At 49.2% G+C, this 18,920-nt stretch overlaps 2 protein-coding genes across 4 annotated transcripts in view; one reads left to right on the forward strand and one right to left on the reverse strand.

Annotated features, from left to right (window-relative positions):
• Positions 1-10,163, forward strand: part of LOC147309249 (acyl-coenzyme A thioesterase 11-like) — an 11,527-nt gene extending 1,364 nt beyond the window's left edge. For both annotated transcript variants that reach the window (XM_086273448.1, XM_086273449.1), the window contains 10 exons: positions 1,023-1,084; positions 1,285-1,404; positions 1,494-1,632; positions 2,550-2,605; positions 2,718-2,784; positions 6,896-6,979; positions 7,052-7,185; positions 9,160-9,327; positions 9,401-9,527; positions 9,600-10,163. In XM_086273448.1, coding sequence (XP_086129574.1) covers positions 1,023-1,084; positions 1,285-1,404; positions 1,494-1,632; positions 2,550-2,605; positions 2,718-2,784; positions 6,896-6,979; positions 7,052-7,185; positions 9,160-9,327; positions 9,401-9,527; positions 9,600-9,728 — 1,086 coding nt within the window. In that variant the 3' untranslated portion in view covers positions 9,729-10,163. The remainder of the gene's footprint in view (positions 1-1,022; positions 1,085-1,284; positions 1,405-1,493; positions 1,633-2,549; positions 2,606-2,717; positions 2,785-6,895; positions 6,980-7,051; positions 7,186-9,159; positions 9,328-9,400; positions 9,528-9,599) is intronic.
• A 258-nt stretch (positions 10,164-10,421) lies between these two features.
• LOC147309250 (protein FAM151A-like) lies at positions 10,422-18,665 on the reverse strand. 2 transcript variants are annotated; one of them, XM_086273444.1, is made up of 13 exons: positions 18,000-18,665; positions 17,685-17,842; positions 15,443-15,583; positions 15,188-15,337; positions 14,956-15,118; positions 14,603-14,660; positions 13,222-13,311; positions 12,992-13,068; positions 12,735-12,871; positions 12,320-12,466; positions 11,480-11,586; positions 11,225-11,404; positions 10,422-10,840 (listed from the first exon to the last, which is right to left on the reverse strand). In XM_086273444.1, the coding sequence occupies exons 1-13, from the start codon at positions 18,062-18,064 to the stop codon at positions 10,544-10,546; spliced, it is 1,770 nt and encodes a 589-aa protein (XP_086129570.1). In that variant the 5' UTR covers positions 18,065-18,665; the 3' UTR covers positions 10,422-10,543. The 2 variants fall into 2 exon arrangements, with proteins under 2 accessions (XP_086129570.1, XP_086129571.1); XM_086273445.1 differs by lacking the exon at positions 18,000-18,665 and having other exon boundaries at positions 10,424-10,840; positions 15,443-15,871; positions 17,685-17,804.
• Positions 18,666-18,920: the final 255 nt, after the last annotated feature.

Raw genomic sequence — 18,920 nt, forward strand, 5'->3', positions numbered from 1 at the left:
AGGAGACCCAATGGATTTACTTTACCAAGTGGATCATCACAGCTTTGCCGTATTGGTCCATTTGATCGACCTTTGTTGTTATTATTTATTTAATTTTATTTTCAATTGTTACAGACGGGACAGACATGACTGAGGGACAGGAAAGAAAAGAAAGGGGAGAGGGACAGTGAGAAAGGAAACTTAAAAAGAGAAAGAAGAGAAAAAAATCTCCTGGATCAGCTGTTGAGAGAAAAAAGAGAAAACCAGCAAAAAACAGAGCAACATACTAAACACAACAGCATCACATTAATCTAGCTAAGTGTAAACAGCAGTAAATACTAAATACTGAATGTTGTTGTGCAGCAAGCAGGACCGACAGCGCACAATGTGCTTGGAAGTAGCAGCCAAGAAAGGTGTAGTTTGTGTCTATGGACAGTGCACACCTGTGTGGATCAGCACGCTTGTATTCAAATGGTTTCCACATGTAATGGTCTGCTAGAGGATGCAGAGAGCCATAGCCCCGCCCCCCAGGGCATGAAGCAGGCATGGAGGAGATCCAGGCCCCAGACATCCAGAGGCCCCAGAGTGCGAGAGCCCAAGGAGGACCACCGGAGGGGCATCCGTGCCACCCTCATGGGAAGGGCTGAGGAGAGCCCCAGATGAGGGGTCACCCAGCAGCCACGGAGCAGAAGCCAGAGGGGGCTGCAGTGGCGTGCCCGCCGGCTCTGCCGGCAGCCAGCTGTCCCTGACTGAACCGAGCCCGAGGGCCCCCCACGCCCCGGAAGAGGCCTGACCGAGCAACAGGCGCCAGGCCCCGCCAAGTAGCCACCGGGACTGAGCTGCTACATACCTGAGCGCCCAGCCCCGGGCAGAGCGATTTCTGAAACAACACGAATGGCTGAACTTGTGTCTAAACATCTAACTTTGACCTGTGTGTATGGATCCTACACACACCCAGCTGTTTTACATGTGACTGTTCATCAGTGTGTGATGGTACCGCTGAGACTTCTGCCTGTCAGATCATTGCTGTGTTTGAATCCCAGGTGAATACATTTGGAGGGCAGATCATGGCCTGGATGGTGAACGTAGCTACAATCGCTGCCAGGTACAGTCACAAACACGTCCTTCCTTCATATTTTTACCTAAAAATAGGATGCACCATTGTGACCTTTGACCTCCACATTCTGATCAGTGTAGTTCAGTCCTCGTGGCAGATTAAAGGATCTGTCCAGCTGTGTGAGTAACCTGAACACGGCGAGCACGTGGGAGGTCGTGGCCTATTGTCTCTGTGCTCTCTGCTTGCAGCCGTCTGTCTCAGGCTCATCCCACCCTTCGAGCCATCGACATGTTCACCTTCAGAGGACCTTCTCAGGTTGGAGACAGATTGCTGCTGAAGGCGATAGTGAACAACGCCTTCAGAAACAGGTATCCCAGAACGCTGGCAGAGACGCAGCACTGCAGCTGTGCAGCAGACAGAACCACTGGTTGCATACTGACACGTGTCCTTACTGCAGCATGGAGGTGGGCGTGCGCGCGGAGGCCTACCATGAGGAGGGGCCTAACCGACACATAAACTCCGCCTTCATGACCTTTGAGGTGCTCGATGATGGCGGGAAGCCACGCACATTACCACGGATACGACCTGAACCCCTGGTGAGTTAAACTAACGCTCACAAACGGCTCGTTAGCGTGCTGCATCCATAAAGTGTCTGGATGTGACGCGGCTGTCTGTGATTGGCTAATACTGACTGAAAGACATGAAATCTGCTTCAGAATTTGTGGTATGAAACCGCACTCTGATTGGCTAACAAGGTGTCAGCTATGAACGTTTCACAGCCAGACTCCTGATAACAGCTGATCTTCACCCAAGGTGAGCTCAGAGGCAGCGGTGGGTGACATCAGTGTAGCTGGGTCCGCCTTTTGCACCGCCCGTGGTGCTGATGGATGGATGACTGCGCAGCAGGAAACATGGCCTCTGCGTGCGTTTTCCTTCCTTTGTTTCTGGTGGAAGCGTCACAGCGTCCGTGGCTCACAGGCCTGAGCACGTCCACATGCCCCGTCACTGTGAACGCTGTTATTATGAACTCCATTCAAATGTTGAAATCATGTAAATACAGCATTACTATGATTGTTCCACATTATACACCTGCAGGAAAGCTCGGTCAGGGGAGTGTGTGCTGGTGGGGTTAAAGTGTGGAGCAGTAGATTGACAGGATAATGTTGGTGTCAGCTTCATTCACGCTTCATCTGTGGTGAAGCAGCTTGTGGAGATCGTCCTGTAGGATAAAACACGAGTGTCATAAAGAAGGTGCAGAAACACTCGATTAACCATTAAGCCGTGACGGCTGAGCAGCGATCAGAGCTTCACATCATGTTATCGGTCATAAATCCGTCTGATGGAGCGGCCTCGCTGTAGTCGTGGGTCGTTATCAGCATGAACAAACACCGAGTAATAACACTCCACTCAGTTTGTGCCACAGATCGGTGTACTGGTCATAAACTGGTGCTGGGAATCTGCCCGCTGTGTTACACACTGGTGCCCTCTGCCTGTGTGTCCGTCTCATTTACAGGAAGGACAAAGGAGGTTTCAGGAGGCAACGGCCAGGAAAAAGATCAGGCTGGACAGGTACATGTCTCCAAACAGCCCCTAATGCACCGTCTCTGCAGCTACATCAGCGTTTGTTGTGCAGCTTTGTGCACAGTGCCATCATCCTGATGCAGCATTCCTCTGTGTTTAGGAAGTACATCATTTCCCGCACGCAGGGGGAGGTGCCTCTGTCTGTTCCCTGGGATCCCACCAACCAGGTGAGGAGAAGCTCCACGCCGTCACCTGTACTGCTCACGTTAGTCCTCGTGGACTCACGGGAGAGAAACTTTCTCTATATATCAGAATCAGAATCAGAATCAGAATACTTTATTGATCCCTGGGGGAAATAATTTTTTGTTACAGTGCTCCATTTTAAACCAACATTAAGACAAGACAGACAATACACTAACTAAGAATAGTACAATATATACATATATATACATACATACATACATAAGTCACTTATAAATAAATATTTGGAAAAGAAACATGTGTAGCTGTAGCAGCAAACAGTGTGTTAAGTGGATGCGTTGTACAGGGAGATGGCCACAGGCAGGAATGATTTCCTGTGTCGTTCAGTGGTGCTTTTCGGTAATCTCAGTCTCTCACTGAACGAGCTCCTGTGACTGACCAACATGTCATGGAGTGGGTGGGAGGTGTTATCCAACATTGTCTTTATCTTGGACAGCATCCGCCTCTCCGACACCACCTTGAGGGAGTCCAGCTCCATCCCCACAACATTGCTGGCCTTACGGATCAGTTTATTAAGTCTGTTGGCATCTGCGACCCTCAGCCTGCTCCCCCAGCATGCAACAGCATAGAGGATCGCACTGGCCACCACAGACTCATAGAAAATCCTCAGCATTTTCTGGCAGATGTTGAAGGACCTCAGTCGCCTCAAAAAATAGAGACGACTCTGGCCCTTCCTGTAAAGTGCTGTGGTGTTTTTAGCCCAGTCCAGTTTATTGTCAATGTGAACTCCAAGGTATTTATAGTCCTCCACAATGTCAACACTGACCCCCTGAATTGAAACAGGGGTCAAGTGTTTCCTGGTCTTCCTGAAGTCCACGATCAGTTCCTTGGTCTTTGCCACGTTGAGCTGCAGATGATTCTGCTCACACCACGTGACAAAGGAGTCGACCACAGCCCGGTACTCTGTCTCATCATCCCTGCTGATGCATCCAACCACCGCAGAGTCATCAGAAAACTTCTGAAGATGGCAGGTCTCTGTGCAGTGGCTGAAGTCTGTGGTGTAGAGGGTGAAGAGGAAGGGGGAGAGGACAGTCCCCTGTGGTGCCCCTGTGTTGCTGATCACCTTGTCAGACACACACTGTGGGAGACGTACATATTGTGGTCTTCCTGTCAGGTAATCAACAATCCAGGACACCAGAGAAGCATCCACCTGCATCGCTGCTAACTTATCACCCAGGAGGGTCGGCCTGATGGTGTTGAAAGCACTGGAAAAGTCAAAAAACATGACCCTCACAGTGCTCGCCGGCTGGTCCAGATGGGTGTAGACACGATTGAGCAGGTAGATGATGGCGTCCTCTGTTCCGAGACGAGGCTGATAAGCGAACTGAAGGGGATCCAGATGTGGTCTTACTATGGGTCGCAGCTGGTCCAGGATGAGCCTTTCCAGGGTCTTCATGATGTGGGAGGTCAGTGCCACGGGCCTGTAATCCTGGGGGCCACTGGGACGTGGCGTCTTTGGTACAGGGACGAGGCATGATGTCTTCCACATCACCGGGACCCTCTGCAGACTCAGACTCAGCATAAACAGTTTATGAAAGACTCCACACAGCTGGGGGGCACAGGCCTTGAGGACAAGGGGACTCACTCCGTCTGGTCCAGCAGACTTGCCTGAGTGAAGTCTCCTCATTTGCATCTCAACCTGGTATTGAGTGAAGGTGATGGGTGGGGGAGGGGTGTCAGGAATCTCACAGGAGGCAACATGTGAAGAGAGAGGCTGGCACAGTGGTGTGGCTCTGGATTCCAGGCTGACTGCAGGTGAGGTTGTGGGGGTGGGAGCAGACACTGTGGTGTCGAATCTATTGAAAAACAGATTCAACTCGTCGGCTCTATTCTCACCTCCCTCAGCTCCCCTGCTGTTGGTTGGCCTGAATCCAGTGATGGTCTTCATGCCCCTCCACACCTCTCTCATGCTGTTCTGCTGGAGTTTCCACTCCAGCTTCCTCCTGTAATTGTCCTTAGCCTCTCTGATCTTGTCCTTTAGTAACACCTGGACCTTCCTCACCTCCTCTTTGTTGCCCCCTCTGAAAGCCCTCTTCTTGTTGTTGAGGAGGGCTTTGATGTCCTTAGTCACCCACGGCTTGTTATTTGGGTAACAATGAACAGTCTGAGCTGGAACAATGGAGTCGGTGCAGAAAGTTATGTAGTCTGTGATACACTCAGTAAGCCCATTGATGTCCTCGGCGTGAGGCTCACAGAGTGTTTCCCAGTCGGTCACCTCGAAACAGCCCTGTAGTTCTGCTATTGCCTCCTCTGACCACCTCCTAACAGTCCTGGTGGTCACAGGTTCCCTCCTCACAATTGGCACATAGCGGGGGGTGAGGTGAATCAGGTTATGATCTGACCTACCAAGTGGGGGGAGGGAGGAGGAGCTGTATGCATCCTTGACGTTAGCATACAGTAAGTCTAAAGTTTTCTCTCCCCTGGTGGGACAGTCCACATATTGTTTGAATGTTGGTAGTGTATTGTCCAGTGATACATGGTTGAAGTCACCCGAGATCACAATAAAGGCACTCGGGTGCTGAGTCTGTAGCCGAGCTATGGCAGAGTGGATAGTGTCACATGCAGCTGTGGGGTTAGCAGAGGGGGGAACATAAACAGCCACCAAGATGACGTGAGAGAATTCCCTGGGTAAATAATACGGCCTGAGTCCAACAGCACACAGTTCAGTGTCCGGGCAACAAATCCTTTCTTTGATTGTTATGTTGGCAGGGTTACACCACCGGTTGTTAACTAAAACAGCAAGCCCACCTCCTTTACGCTTACCGCTAGCGATGCTGTCCCTGTCCGCCCGAACAGTGTGGAAGCCTTCCACGGAAGCATTCTCATCGGGAATGACCTGGTGCAGCCATGATTCGGTGAAACACATCAGGCTACACTCTCGGTATTCCCTCTGACTCCGTACCAGTGCTGAGAGCTCGTCGATTTTAATTGCCAACGATCGCACATTTCCCATCACGATAGACGGCAGACACGGTTTAAACCTCCTCCTCGCTTCGAGCCTCCGCTGTCTCACCGTCACCTTTTTTCTTCTCTTCTGTCCTTGACCTCTGCATCCCCGATGTGTTTTCCTCCAAATTTCAGCTGGTACTTCTGCGGGCACTTCTGCGGGCCTGGCCAGCGAGCCGGCCAGCATCAGGGCGATCAGCTGATCTCTGGAGTAAACAGTCCGTGCGTGTAGGAGATGTGCCGCGGTCCCGTTCCATGATAAAAGTAACAGTTCCACGGCCACCAGAAGAACAAAAACTCTCTCAATCCACATGATTGAGTAAGAGATAGAAAACGGAGGAAAATACAAGTCAGAAAAAAAAAAGAATACGTAAGAAAAAAGAGCTAAACTAAGAGAAAAGCAGGAGTGACTGTAACAGGCTGCACGCTGGTTGGCGCATGCGCACTTATACATGTGTGTATTACTGTATTACAAATAAGACAACTTGGCACCTTGTTACTAGCAGCTTGTCACAAACACATCATTAGTTCTCATTTCTGCAGCTGAATCTACCGGACATACGGGACATAAAACAGTATTTTTGCACCAATAAGGTGATTTCCACAGCTGCTCGTCAGCTGATGATGATCCTGTCACAGCCTGTGCTTGAGCTGGACACAGTAAACCTTTAATAGTTTTCTCAGCTGAGTCTCTTCACCCACATCAGCGTCTCAGCTGTGTGTCGGTGCTGCGTCGTCATGACTTGTGGGACATGATTTCTGTTTCTTTCTTAAAGGATGTTCAGTGATTTGTTCCACTGCAGTTTGTATGATCTGACCGAGCAGACCTCAGCGTGTTCATGTCGTCCCACTTAGCTCCAAACCTGAGCCACAGTCAGACTCCCGCCGTGCCTGCAGACTGATTTAGTCGACTGAACCTCTGACAGGCCGACGTGTCGCACCGCTGTGCTTCACCTTCACTGCAGATGAGAAATAGTGCTGCAGCAGTTTGTCTTCATTTTGCACCCTTAATACTTACACTGTTAGACGGCGCTGATTCATATATAATAAGTAGTATTTGAATGGCGGGAGGCGGCCTGCTAACGCTGAGCTCTGGAGATGAGTTTGTGGTTCCTGTGTTTGTGCTTCCAGGTGTATCTGAGCTTTAACAACGTCTCAGCTCTGAAGATGCTGGCAGCCAGAAGCAGCTGGCGCCTGAGCTGTGAGAAGGACCAGGTATGTGCGTCTCACTAATGAGCTGTTTGTTTGTGTGAGTCTGCCCATCGGCGCTTTATGTTGTGTTCACAGGTTCAGCTTTACACCCTGGAGCAGAAGTCCATGCTGAGTTTCAAGATTGAATGTGAGGTGGACGTTCCTGCTCACAGAGCCTTTGATTTACTCGCCGAGCTGAGCAACAGGCCGAGCTGGGACTCGCATTACAAGTAAGACTCTGGGACTCGTCTGTTTGCCCGTTGCTACGAGTCAAGTTCAGCGGTTTCTGTGCGCGGCCTGTTTCGACTCGCTGCCTCGGTATTGTTCTCCGATTCCAATGATGGACTTTTCTGAGGTTCAGGGTTAAAAATAAGCGACGTGTGGTTTAGGTTCATGCTGCTCACTTTGCACTGAGGCTGACATGTTAAGGTTAAAGTGACATTAGCTGTGAGGGCCTGTCTGTCTCTTTATTCTCACGTTTACATAAAAGGGGAACGGTGGCTCTCCCCCAGCCGAGCCAGCCTGCAGATGAAGCTCATCCTAGCTGCTTAGATTTGCAGCCTTACGCTTTGCATTGATCTCATGACCAGCAGGTGGTGGAAAGAACGTGGTGAGCAGCTCTTGAACCCAAACTCCCCTCGTCTGTGGAGGAGGCGGAGCTTTGTCTCCGATGCCGTCAACACCGTGGGCCTGTGCTGGTGGAGCAGACCACTGTGGGAAATCCCAGTTTTAAAACAATAACTGGATGTTGTGGATCGGTCACTGAGGTATCGCAGTGCTCAGCTTCCCCTGGAAAGTTATTTTTCACAGAGCTGAAAAGGAGGCGTTAACTCACTGTTGAGAAGATCTGGGCCCCCATTCCATCCTGGCTGTGGGACACCGGACCAGATCTTCACCCTCACAGGACGTCTGGAGAGAGGTTTATAAGTGCTCTGTAGACTCGGACAACCAGGTACCAGGACGGCGTCTGTGGGGTGTATCGCAGCGGTCCATTTAGAAATGGAGTGAAAGCTGTGGCTGCTCCTCAGTAGGAGGACTCGAGGGTGTGTGACCGATCCTGTGTGTGATATTCACGAACAGGATCTCTAAGTGTAGCTGATGTGAGGAGGGCAGCTTCCTTGTTTTTGCAGATGATGCAGTCCTGTTGGCTTCATCACAGTCTGACCCTTAATAAGGACTGGATGGATGGTTCAGAGGCCGTGGTTCTCCGGTGGAACGTCGCGGCAGGAGTCTGCCCCAAGCGAGGGTTTTTAATACGTTGGATTGTAAGGTGGAGCACGAGCTGTTTATGCAGTGATGTGGAGTTTAGATTTACAACTCCATCTAATATGCTATCATTGCATCAGGCCGGGGAGTTTGCATGTTCCCCCCGCGTCCCTCTGGGTTCCCCCCGCGTCTCCCTGGGTTCCCCCTGCGTCCCCCCTGGGTTCGCCCCGCGTCTCCCTGGGTTCCCCCCGCGTCCCGCTGGGTTCGCCCCGCGTCCCCCTGGGTTCCCCCTGCGTCCCCCCTGGGTTCGCCCCGCGTCTCCCTGGGTTCCCCCCGCGTCCCCCTGGGTTCGCCCTGCGTCCCCCTGGGTTCCCCCCGCGTCCCCCTGGGTTCCCCCCGCGTCCCCCCCGGGTTCCCCCCGCGTCCCTCTGGGTTCCCCCCGCGTCCCCCTGGGTTCCCCCTGCGTCCCCCCTGGGTTCGCCCCGCGTCTCCCTGGGTTCCCCCCGCGTCCCCCTGGGTTCGCCCCGCGTCCCCCTGGGTTCCCCCTGCGTCCCCCCTGGGTTCCCCCTGCGTCCCCCTGGGTTCCCCCTGCGTCCCCCCTGGGTTCCCCCCTGTCCTCCAGCTTCCTCCACAGTCCAAGACATGCAGTTAGTGGGTTGGGTTAACTGGAAACTCTCGTGTTTAGCCCTGCGACCGACTGGCGACCTGTCCAGTGTGTACCCTGCCTCTAAGACGGCTAGGATAGGCTCCACCCCCTGCGACCCTGAGAAGGATAAGCAGCAGAGATGGGTGGAGATCTGGGTGATGTCATCACCAAGCCCTTTGTTATGTAGTTTTCCCCTTCAGTGTCCCTATGCACGAGCTCCACCCCTCAGCTGGTGAAGCACAGAAGCAGCTGTTTGCCTCTGCGTGGATACCTGTGGAGTGAACTGCAGCTTAGTCTTTAAACAGTGCTGCCAGTCCCCTTTTTAACAGTGTGTATGTGTTTCCTCAAACAGGAAGTGCGAGCTGATTCAGCTGGTCGACAACGATGACTTCATATATCGTGTGGTGACTCCATCGGTGCGTCATGGCGCGATGGGATCTCCCACTGCAGCCAATCAGGCAAAAGGGATTCTCCAGGACTTCATCCTGTTGGCCTCCAAAAGGAAGCCATGTGGCAGCGGGTCAGTAGAGCCAGATCCATCCACCTGTGTCCTGCAGGGTTTCCTGATGCGTTCCCTTTCTGTTTTCCTTCAGAGACCCGTATGTCATCGCCCTGCGCTCCGTGTCCCTGCCCACTCACCCTCCCACTGAAGGCTATAACAGAGGAGAGGTTCTGTGTGCTGGATTCACCATACTGGAGACCAAAGACAACAAGTCCCTGGTGAGAAAAGCAGCAGTCGTACATGTGCTCTTATCACAGCTGGCTGTTATTAGTATGTTGTCTTTCTTTCAGATCAGCTACTTTAACCAGGCGTCTCCGGAGGTCCTTCCCTACATCTCCACAGATATTGCCGGCCTGTCCTCCTCTTTCTACCACACCTTCTGCTCCTGCAGCCAGTACTTGACCAGGAACAGACTGTGACAGTGGCAGCAGCCTGTCCGAGGCTCTCCTCAGCACCAGACGCTACTGTGGGGACAGCCTGCTTGGTTTATGTGGCGGGAAGACTTTATGATCATTTCATGGATTGATACAAAGGTCAGCAGTAACAATCGACGTGTTAAGTGAGTAAAATCAGCCGCTGTGTCAGTGACTGAGCTGCTGTTCATGTTTGTAGGTTAAAGGTACATGACTGTAACAGCTGTACAGGTGTGGGCTTGTACTTAATGCAGGTTCATTTTAACACTATAACTGTTTGCTGCAGTTCAACATGACGTGCTGGTTTAAAACATGAATATTCACTTTTTCCACTGAACTACAATAAAGTGCTGTGTTGTATTTTTCCTTGTTTTAATCGAGTGATGGATGATTTTCTTTGTTGTAAACGTTCAAAAATCAGCATTAAAAGTACCAAGTGAGCCTCTGAGAGCACTGATGCCACCTGTGACACTTTAAAGACACATTTATGGATGCAAATAATGCAGTGCTGCAGTCAGTAAGAGAGGCGGGCTGCATGTGAAATGTTAGCTGCAGCAGGAGAGTGTTTCATACGTGTTCAGCTGCTGCTGAATCACAAACCTCGGACAGGCTCACACAGGCTAAGAGGCTAATTCTGGTTTTGGACTTGGTTCCTTTAATAGAATTTATTATGAATTTTATAATAATCATTGAATCATATATATACAGTATAATGATGTTAACTTCAGCAACCCAAAGCAGCAGCATTTCTATACACACTGAGACTCTGTGGTGACTATAAAAGCACATTTAAACCTGCTCTCAGCCCACACGTGCTCTGATCACTGAGGTAGAATATACAGGCTTCTGCTTGCTCTGCCTGCACGCTGTGCACGGAGCTCCTTCACCACAGTGACAGCTGCACCACCTTTCTTTGTGTCCACCTCAATTATAAAGTCGTATTTGTCCATCATTCCCAGTAAAGCATAAAGCTGCTCCTGCCCCGTGGGCAGCGAGGCTGCATTCAGGTGTAGAGCCACCCTCTGTGACACCGCCGCTGGGATCCGAGGAGGCCATCTGTGCTCAGCCAGGACTACAGTGACGTATGGAAACAGGCGCTCGACTGTGGACACAAAGACCTGGAGCAAAGAGAAGGACGACTATGAAACAGCCTAAAATGACACGTTTCCATCGTCTAACTGGATCGGCACTGGACATTGTTGGAGTGAACTTGAGCTTGGCTGACCAAGCCTGAGCAGCTAAAAAGCCTTCATGACGAACAGAGGATTGCATTTGCTTGGGGACCGTCTGACAAACATGCAGCTTATACAACTGTTCTCTCTGTGGGGGTGTGATAGTTTCCCAGCCAGGGTGGACCCTCGAGGAGGCTCCAACATTTACACCTGCTCGATTCTAGTTGGATGGATTTCCAGCCAGGTGTGTTAAACGTGACATGCGTCTGCTCTGTTCTTTATTAACGTATTGTCTGCAGACACTGCTTCGGGGGGATCAGATGTGCTTACTGCTGTGCTGTCGCTGCTCTGTAAGCCCTCCATGCTGATCCACACAGGCCTGTGGAGCTCGTCGGCCCCGTAGGCTGACTGCAGCAGGTTAAGAGAAGCCTCCAGCAGCTGCTGACTCTGGACCCTCAGGTAAATTCCCCAGGAGGTATCAGCAGCCTGCCCAAGGGTCTGAATAACATCCTGAGAACACACACATGATTGGCCTTAATAAAAATGTAACCTGGCTGGTGGTTGGCTGGTGATCTACAGATATACCTGCAGTGTGAGGAGCTCTGAGCTCCTTCCAGAACCTTCTACCAGAAGGACTCCAGGTCGACTGCTGTCAGAGGTCACACGAACGACCAGCATCCCGCTGCCCCCACCTGTTAGTGAAACAGAGTATCAGTGTGACTTTAAGGTGGTGCGACAGCAGCATGTGCAGGTTTACAGTTTGACATCATCAGGATGAACAGCTGATCTGTGACATGCTGCATTATCATGAGGTGATGAGGAGACCGCAGCTGTGAAGGGACGGACAGGCTGTGACCACGACTGATACTCAAAGGGCCAAATGTTAGCCGCACCTCTGCAGCAGTCACTTCCCCGTTGTCCAACACGCCGCCTCGGTCCACTGCGGCTTCAAACACTGATTTCTGATCAAGCAGCTGTGCTCTGTATTCTCTGCTCAGCACAGCTGTGAACACTTCTGGCGCTTTCATTTCTACCAAAACAACAGATAGTTTGCGTTTTTCACAATTGTTACTGTAACGGTCAAAATCCCAGGACATCAGCTTTTCTGCCACCAAGAGTCACTAAGAACATCATCCTGATGACCGATGTGAACGAAAGGTTCAGCTGCCACATGACTTCAGTGCATACAGCAAGTTCACTTTAAAAATACCTTGAGAAAAAACTCACGAGGGATCTCTGAATGCTTCGTGGCACAAATGAGGCAGTTTCTTGGTGTTTCTGGCGACAGTGCCCCGCTGTCATTCATGATGTTACCACCAGATGTCGCTAGCATATGTAAAGTACAACTTTGAGAGCGTGCTTTGCCCGGGCGTTTCAGTCTGGCCCGTTAAAATCAGGTTATAAACCCTGAGGTGTAAAACCTGCCTGAAAGCTGACGGAGCAGGGAGGCCCGGCCGGTGACGGGGAGCAAAGGCACAGCCAGGCGGTTCATGAGGTCTGAGCTGTAACCTGGGTGGAGAAACTCCATCAGATCTCCTCCAGGATAGAACCTCCTCACGCTGTCCTGCTTACCTGTGAACACACACAATGAACCAGGAAGAACTAAACAGAAGCAAACTCTTCATCTCAGAAGAAGCTTAAACAAATGCACACAATGAGCAGAAGGTTCAGTTTCCAATGATTTTTCATGTAGTTTTCTAATAATGTTTTTCTTTAGTCTTCAACAACAGTCAGAACTCACTGAAAACAAATCTGTTGATTTGAATAAATCACACACACACAATTATTATTTTACCCAAACATAGTCTGTGTAAGTCTGCTCCATATGAACGCTCCTCACCTACAGCCTGCTTAAATTCTGACAGCGTGGGTTCATATATGTCATAGTAGACTTGCCACGGGTGGGTGTTGTCACGGACAAACAGCAGGTCGCTGACGCTGGGGTTAACAGAGCCCTGCCACAAAGTCAGGCTGAACCTAGACACAAAACATGACAGTCAGTCTGTGGCGCTCATGGGCAGCGAGCAGCCCCCAGTTACTGGTTTGATTAGCAGATTTCCAGTCATTGCCATAGTAAACGTGGAAGTTATCTGTTACCGTGGTGACTGGTTGAGGAGCCAGCTCAGGTGCTGCCAGCCGCTGCGAACCAGCATGGCGTGGACTGGGAACGTCACCTAAGAGACGAAACGTTGACCAGTCAGCTCTGCCGTTCTCCGACACCTCAGAGCGTTCTCATCCCAGCACGCAACACACCGACGATTTGTCCCAGGCGTGTTGGGATGGGAGCGTGTTGAACTGGGACCACTGAAACCTGGATTCACACTTACCCTTTGAGGTACGTCTTTGATCATGTTGTACATTTCTTCCACCGTGGCTCTGGAGTAGGTTTCGTTTGTGAGCTGGTGAATATAGAGGACCTAAAGAAATAAAGCACATACAGCTGTTATTCAGTCAAAAATATAAACCATGTGTTTACCATCTCCACTGTGGAGGCCAGGCCTCCATCACTCTCCATGATGGGATGGCATGTTGCTGCAGGATGCTGTGGTAGCCATGCTGGGTCAGTGTGCCTTCAGTTTAAATAAATCTCCACCAGTGTCACCAGTAAAGCCCCCCACACCAGCAAACCATCAACCCCATGCTTCACAGTGGGAACCGTGCATGTAGAGACCATCGTTCACAAAGTGGAACCAAAGTTCTCCAATTTGGACTCATCTTGTGTTTCTTGGCCCAAACAAATCTCTGCTTGTTGCTTTTCCTTAGTCGTGGTTTCTCAGCAGCTATTTGACCATAAAGGCCTGATTTGTACAGTCTCTACTCTACTCAGATGTGTCTCTACTCTGTGTGACATCTATCTGGGCTCTAATCTGAGCTGCTGTTAACTTGTGATTTCTGAGGCTGGTGACTCGGATGATTGTATCCTCAGCAGCAGAGGGACTCCTGGTCTTCCTTTCCTGGGGCGTCCTCATGTCAGACAGTTTCATCGTAGTCTTGATGGTTTTTCTGACTGCACTTGGGGACACATTCAAAGTTTCCGACTGACTGACCTTCAGCTCTTACAGTAATGATGGGCTGTTGTTTCTCTTTACTTAGCTCATTGGTTGTTGCCATAATATGAATTTCAACAGTTGTCAAATAGGTTGGTACACAGCTAACAGCCCTGACTTCTGCACAACACGACTGATGGTCCCAACACCACCAATGAACCCTGACAGGCTCACCTGTGAGGTGAAACCATCTCAGGTGACGACATCATGAAGCTGAGAGAAGGCCGCAGCTCTGTCAACAAAACAAAGGGCGGCTACTCACAGGACTCTAAATGTATTTTAGAGTTATCATTGTTTTCTTTGCTACATAATTCCATATATCTTGCTTTGATGTCTTCAGTATCTACAGTGTAGAAAGTAGTAGAAATAAAGAGAACCATGAAATGAGAAGGTGTCCAAACTCTTGATGGGTGATGCATGTCAACATTAATTCAACTGTCTTTAATTTTAGGGATCACAGGAACATAAAAGCTGTTTTGTCTACTTTAGCTCAAAGGATCTTTTTGAAGCTCAAAGTTCTTCTTCCAGCTTTGAATTCTCTCATAAATGTCAGTTCAGGATTCCTTGAGTCTCTTCCTGTTTCTGACAGGAACATTCCCAGAACCTCGTCACATGCCTGGTATAATGGTTCAATGGGGTTCTTACTGCGAGCGTGCCATACCTTCCACCCAGGAGACAAAGTCACATCTGGAAACTTGTCCTGAATGAGTTCCAAAAACCTGAAAAAAGAGGGAGACATAAACATGGACTGATTCTTACGTAGCACTTTCCTGCTCTCCCAAGTCTCCACACCACACTCACCCAGTCACTTTCTTCTAAGCTTTTTAGTGCTTCCTAACTACATTCGTGCTGAGATCGGAGAGCGACCTGGGGCTAGTATCATGCCCAGGGACACTTGGCATGCAGACTGGAGGATCCAGGGATCGAACCACCAACCTCCCGATCAGTCTTTAGATGTTAGACATTTTCCCTTCCTAATTCTGAACTCTGTCCAAGGGTCTGTGTCCGGTCTACCTGCTTCCATTGACTGGAGCTACAAAGCTTGGGACGTTGGGGCCTCTGAGGATGTCTGCATTCAGCCACACAGGTCTGTTTATTCCCTTGTTGCTTTCCTTTTGTTTAAGCAGGTCCAGTGACAAACCCACTGATTCCAGAGCCTTAAAGTCCAACTTGATGCCTGCAAACGAACACGCCTTTAAAAACTGTGATCAGATGGACTTTCTGTGGAAACAGTTCTGATCTGTACCTTTTCCAGAAGCCAGTACAGCATCTAACCATTCGTCGAGAGTGTTGTCACTATATATGTCGGGAGGGTGTGCCATGATCGGCACTGGCTTTTCATCAGGGGTCCCATAACCCATGAGAGTGACGTCAGCTTCCAAGATCATGGTGTCACCTGGAAAGATGACAGGAGGCGGTGCTTGTTTTGTCTGTACCTGACTGTAGGTTCAGGCACCGACACCATCAAATAATGCAGTGTTGTCTGTGTGAGTGTTTTTACCCATGAGCGCTTTGTACATGTCCTCCTTGCTGTTGGCTCGGTGAAACCACGTAGCCAAAAGGCCGTCCGCTTCACTGATGTTCCCCGTCTGCACCAAGTACTCCAGCATGTCTCCACCAGAGAACGAGGCAGAAGACGGAGCTGAGGAACACGATTGGACAGCAAGACAGTGACGGAGTCATAGGTACGTAGTCCCTGTCACAGCAGAACTGGGAGCTTTCAGCTAAAACAGCCGACGGTGTGTTTGGGGAGGCTGCTCTTTGTTGGGAGAGCAGCTTGTTTAAAGTTCATTCATTTCTTCAGCTTAAAGATTCTGTCAGCTGAAGCGAGACAGATGGGATTTGGCTTTTAAAGAAGGTTGCAGATACTCATGAAGGCAAGGCAAGTTTATTTGTATAGCACAATTCAACAACAAGGTGATTCAAAGTGCTTTACAGAGACATTAGAAACAAGAACAAATAAAAAGCATGATTTAAAATTGATTAAAACAAGCAAACAAACAAACAAACAAACAAACAAACAAACAAAACAGTATATAAAATCAAAACAGATAAAATCAGTAGTTAAATGTTAGTTTTGAAATTTAAGCTTAAAGTGTGGATTTGGTGCTTTATTCAAATGCAGCTGAGAACAGGTGAGTCTTCAACCTGGATTTAAATAAACTGAGTGTTTCAGCTGATCTGAGGCTTTCTGGGAGTTTGTTCCAGATATAAGGAGCATAAAAGCTGAATGCAGCTTCTCCGTGTCTGGTTCTGACTCTGAATGCTTTTTTCTTAGTGTCTTTTTTAAAGAAGCTACTGTCACATATTACTCAAAGAGACCAAGGTCTAACGGCACAAAACACATCGTGTAACATTATCTTTGTTACACATTTCATGTCAGTTGATTCAAAAGTCACACAGTTCAAAGCAGCCGTGTACTTTTTGTCCACATGACTATGGTCCTGTCATAAGACCAGAAGCCAAATGATGAGCACTCATGCATCATGGCATTGCAATGAGCTGCAGTATGATATCAAATGAACTTTGATCACTGTAATCACTGATTTTAGCAGCAGCAATATAAAGTTGTGATGCTGACACAGCGAGTATTTAAGTGTTACGTTTGGAGAAGGCACACTGCTGGAGGCTGCAGCACCCTGTGAAACCCTGCAACACTGTGGGCTGTTTCACCTGTGCAAAGACATCTTACTGTCGCTGTACACTCAGGTGAACTCTACATGCAGTAGGTATGTATGTCACAACACTGCCAGTCGTGCACTTTGAGCTTCCATTCGACTTTCAGAACCACGGCTAAGCCTACAGTCTGTGTTTGGCCTTATTAGACAGACACGGTGAAGAGGAAGGAGGGGGACACACGCAGCAAAGGGCCGCAGGTCGGACTCAAACCGTGCTGCACGTGGTCGCCTGCTCATCCAACTAAAGCAGCGCCCTGGTCTTTACAGTGAAACGTGGTGATGATTAGGTTAGGTAAAAGCAGTAATGTCACAGTTTACTGATGGTGTACATGACAGCAGTTAAAAAATCCTGAACTGAAACATTTGGAAGAACTATGGTGCAAACAGAAAACAAGAAACAAAGCTTTGGCACGTCTGCTCAGATTTGACTGTTGTTCAGATCCATCCATCCATCCGTCCATTTGCTTCCGCTTATCCTTTTCAGGGTCGCGGGGGGCGCTGGAGCCTATCCCACCTGTCATAGGGCGAGAGGCGGGGTACACCCTGGACAGGTCGCCAGTCTGTCGCAGGGCCAACACACAGGGACAGACAACCATTCACACTCACATTCACTCGCACATTCAAACCTAGTGGCAATTTGGATTATCCAATTAACCTATCCCCACAAGCTGCATGTCTTTGGACGGTGGGAGGAAGCCGGAGTACCCGGAGAGAACCCACGCAAACACGGGGAGAACATGCAAACTCTGCACAGAAAGACCCCGGCCTGATGGTGGAATTGAACTCAGGACCTTCTTGCTGTGCGGCAACCACCGTGCCACCGTGCTGCTCAGATCCAATGCAGAGAAAATGCTTTGAAGGCCACAGGTGCTGCAACCAGCTCCAGCTGGACTCTGATATTATTGCAGTTGTATATAATACAGTATATAAGTACAAAGTACTGTGAAATGTACCTCTGGTGATGAGTAATAAATACATTTACTCAGGTATGTTTCATCATCTGGATCATAAACAAAGTTGCATCATTGTTTTATCATATAAATCGTACATATTGTAAAAATGTACCTGGCGTCTTAGTGAGCAGCACAACAGGTACAACGATGACAGTCAGCAGCACGATGAGCACAACAGCCACAGACGACATTATCAGCAGTCGTTTGGGCAGCACGCCACGCTTCTTTGGGCCTCGCTCCACTCGCTGGTCGTCAGCCTCGGGCTCCATCCTGTGGGGATACACGATTAATGCTCGTCGGTCTATTCTGTGTTAGAAGCAGCATTTCAGCATGTTGTAGAGGTTTACCTGACCTCACACATGCATGTCTCACAAGTGTACATGCTGCTTCATCCATTTTATTAAAGAGCAACTGATTTGTCTCCAACCTGTTTTGCTTTCCTTCTGATCCTCCAGCAGTTCGTTCATCTCTCCTTTTGTCCTCTCCTGCCATTCTCACACGTCTCCTGTCTAGGTTCAAATGTCTAAGAAGTCGGAGACCTCAGGGAGCGCTCGCTCTTCTTTTATACGATCCTTTATCTCAGGTGCAGAGAACAGTTTTCCTTCTGATAAGGCGCACACACTCTTCAGTGTCCACTTGCTGCCTGACGAGCTGTGAAGCTCTTCTGTTATGTAATCTTCACTGTTCTGGGATTACAACACACCTTGTAACAAATCTCCCTCTACATATTTTGTCCGTGTTTGGAAGAATTGTGCATTACTCCACAGTGCCACACGGAAACATGGGAGGGATTATGGCATGAACATTTTCACATTTCTACAAACATGTTACTTCCCACAGGTTCGTGTGTCAGCCATCTGTCTCATAGTTACAGCACTGGTTCCCAAACTTTTTCTGCTGCGCCCCCTTTGTTTTACAAGAAAAATGTTTGCAAATACAAGTAATCTGCAATAAATTACAGGCAGTAAGAAAATAAACTACTAACTCTTTTACGCTGCGTCCGCACCTACACGGGTGTTTCTGAACACGCAGCTGTTTCGTCCACGTAAACGGCGTTTTCACAGAAAACTGGGATTTTTTAAAACCCTTTGTGTTTACGTGTGGACGAGGAATACAGAGTTTGTCACGCAACGTCAAAGGTATGCGCCTTTTTTCACGTCACGCTGTGGCCACGTTATTGTTTACATGAGATGAATGGCAGAATGGCAGATAGAGACGAAATACTGTTAATCTGACTGTCTGCAGGTTTACACGCAGTTACTGTCCCTCTGTTTACAAAGGCAGAGACGTCACGGTGTCATTATTTTACTGTAGTTGGTTTCTCCTGTGTAATAATGTTCAACATTGC

Source organism: Aulonocara sp. 'chitande type north' Nkhata Bay, linkage group LG18 (assembly GCF_057382095.1).
Source record: "Aulonocara sp. 'chitande type north' Nkhata Bay isolate Kocher_YH1m ecotype deep benthic linkage group LG18, A_spYH_male_GT1.1, whole genome shotgun sequence".
Classification (NCBI taxonomy): domain Eukaryota; kingdom Metazoa; phylum Chordata; class Actinopteri; order Cichliformes; family Cichlidae; genus Aulonocara; species Aulonocara sp. 'chitande type north' Nkhata Bay.

What these genes read in the sequence shown, in the direction of transcription:
- LOC147309250 (XM_086273444.1), bottom strand. Translation starts at nt 18,064, where the DNA reads ATGGCAGGAGAGGACAAAAGGAGAGATGAACGAACTGCTGGAGGATCA. An exon ending in CTCCTCAACCAGTCACCACG is followed by an intron (nt 12,872 to 12,991) that starts GTAACAGATAAC and finishes TTTTGTGTCTAG; the next exon opens with GTTCAGCCTGACTTTGTGGC. An exon ending in AGAATTTAAGCAGGCTGTAG is followed by an intron (nt 12,467 to 12,734) that starts GTGAGGAGCGTT and finishes GTGTGTTCACAG; the next exon opens with GTAAGCAGGACAGCGTGAGG.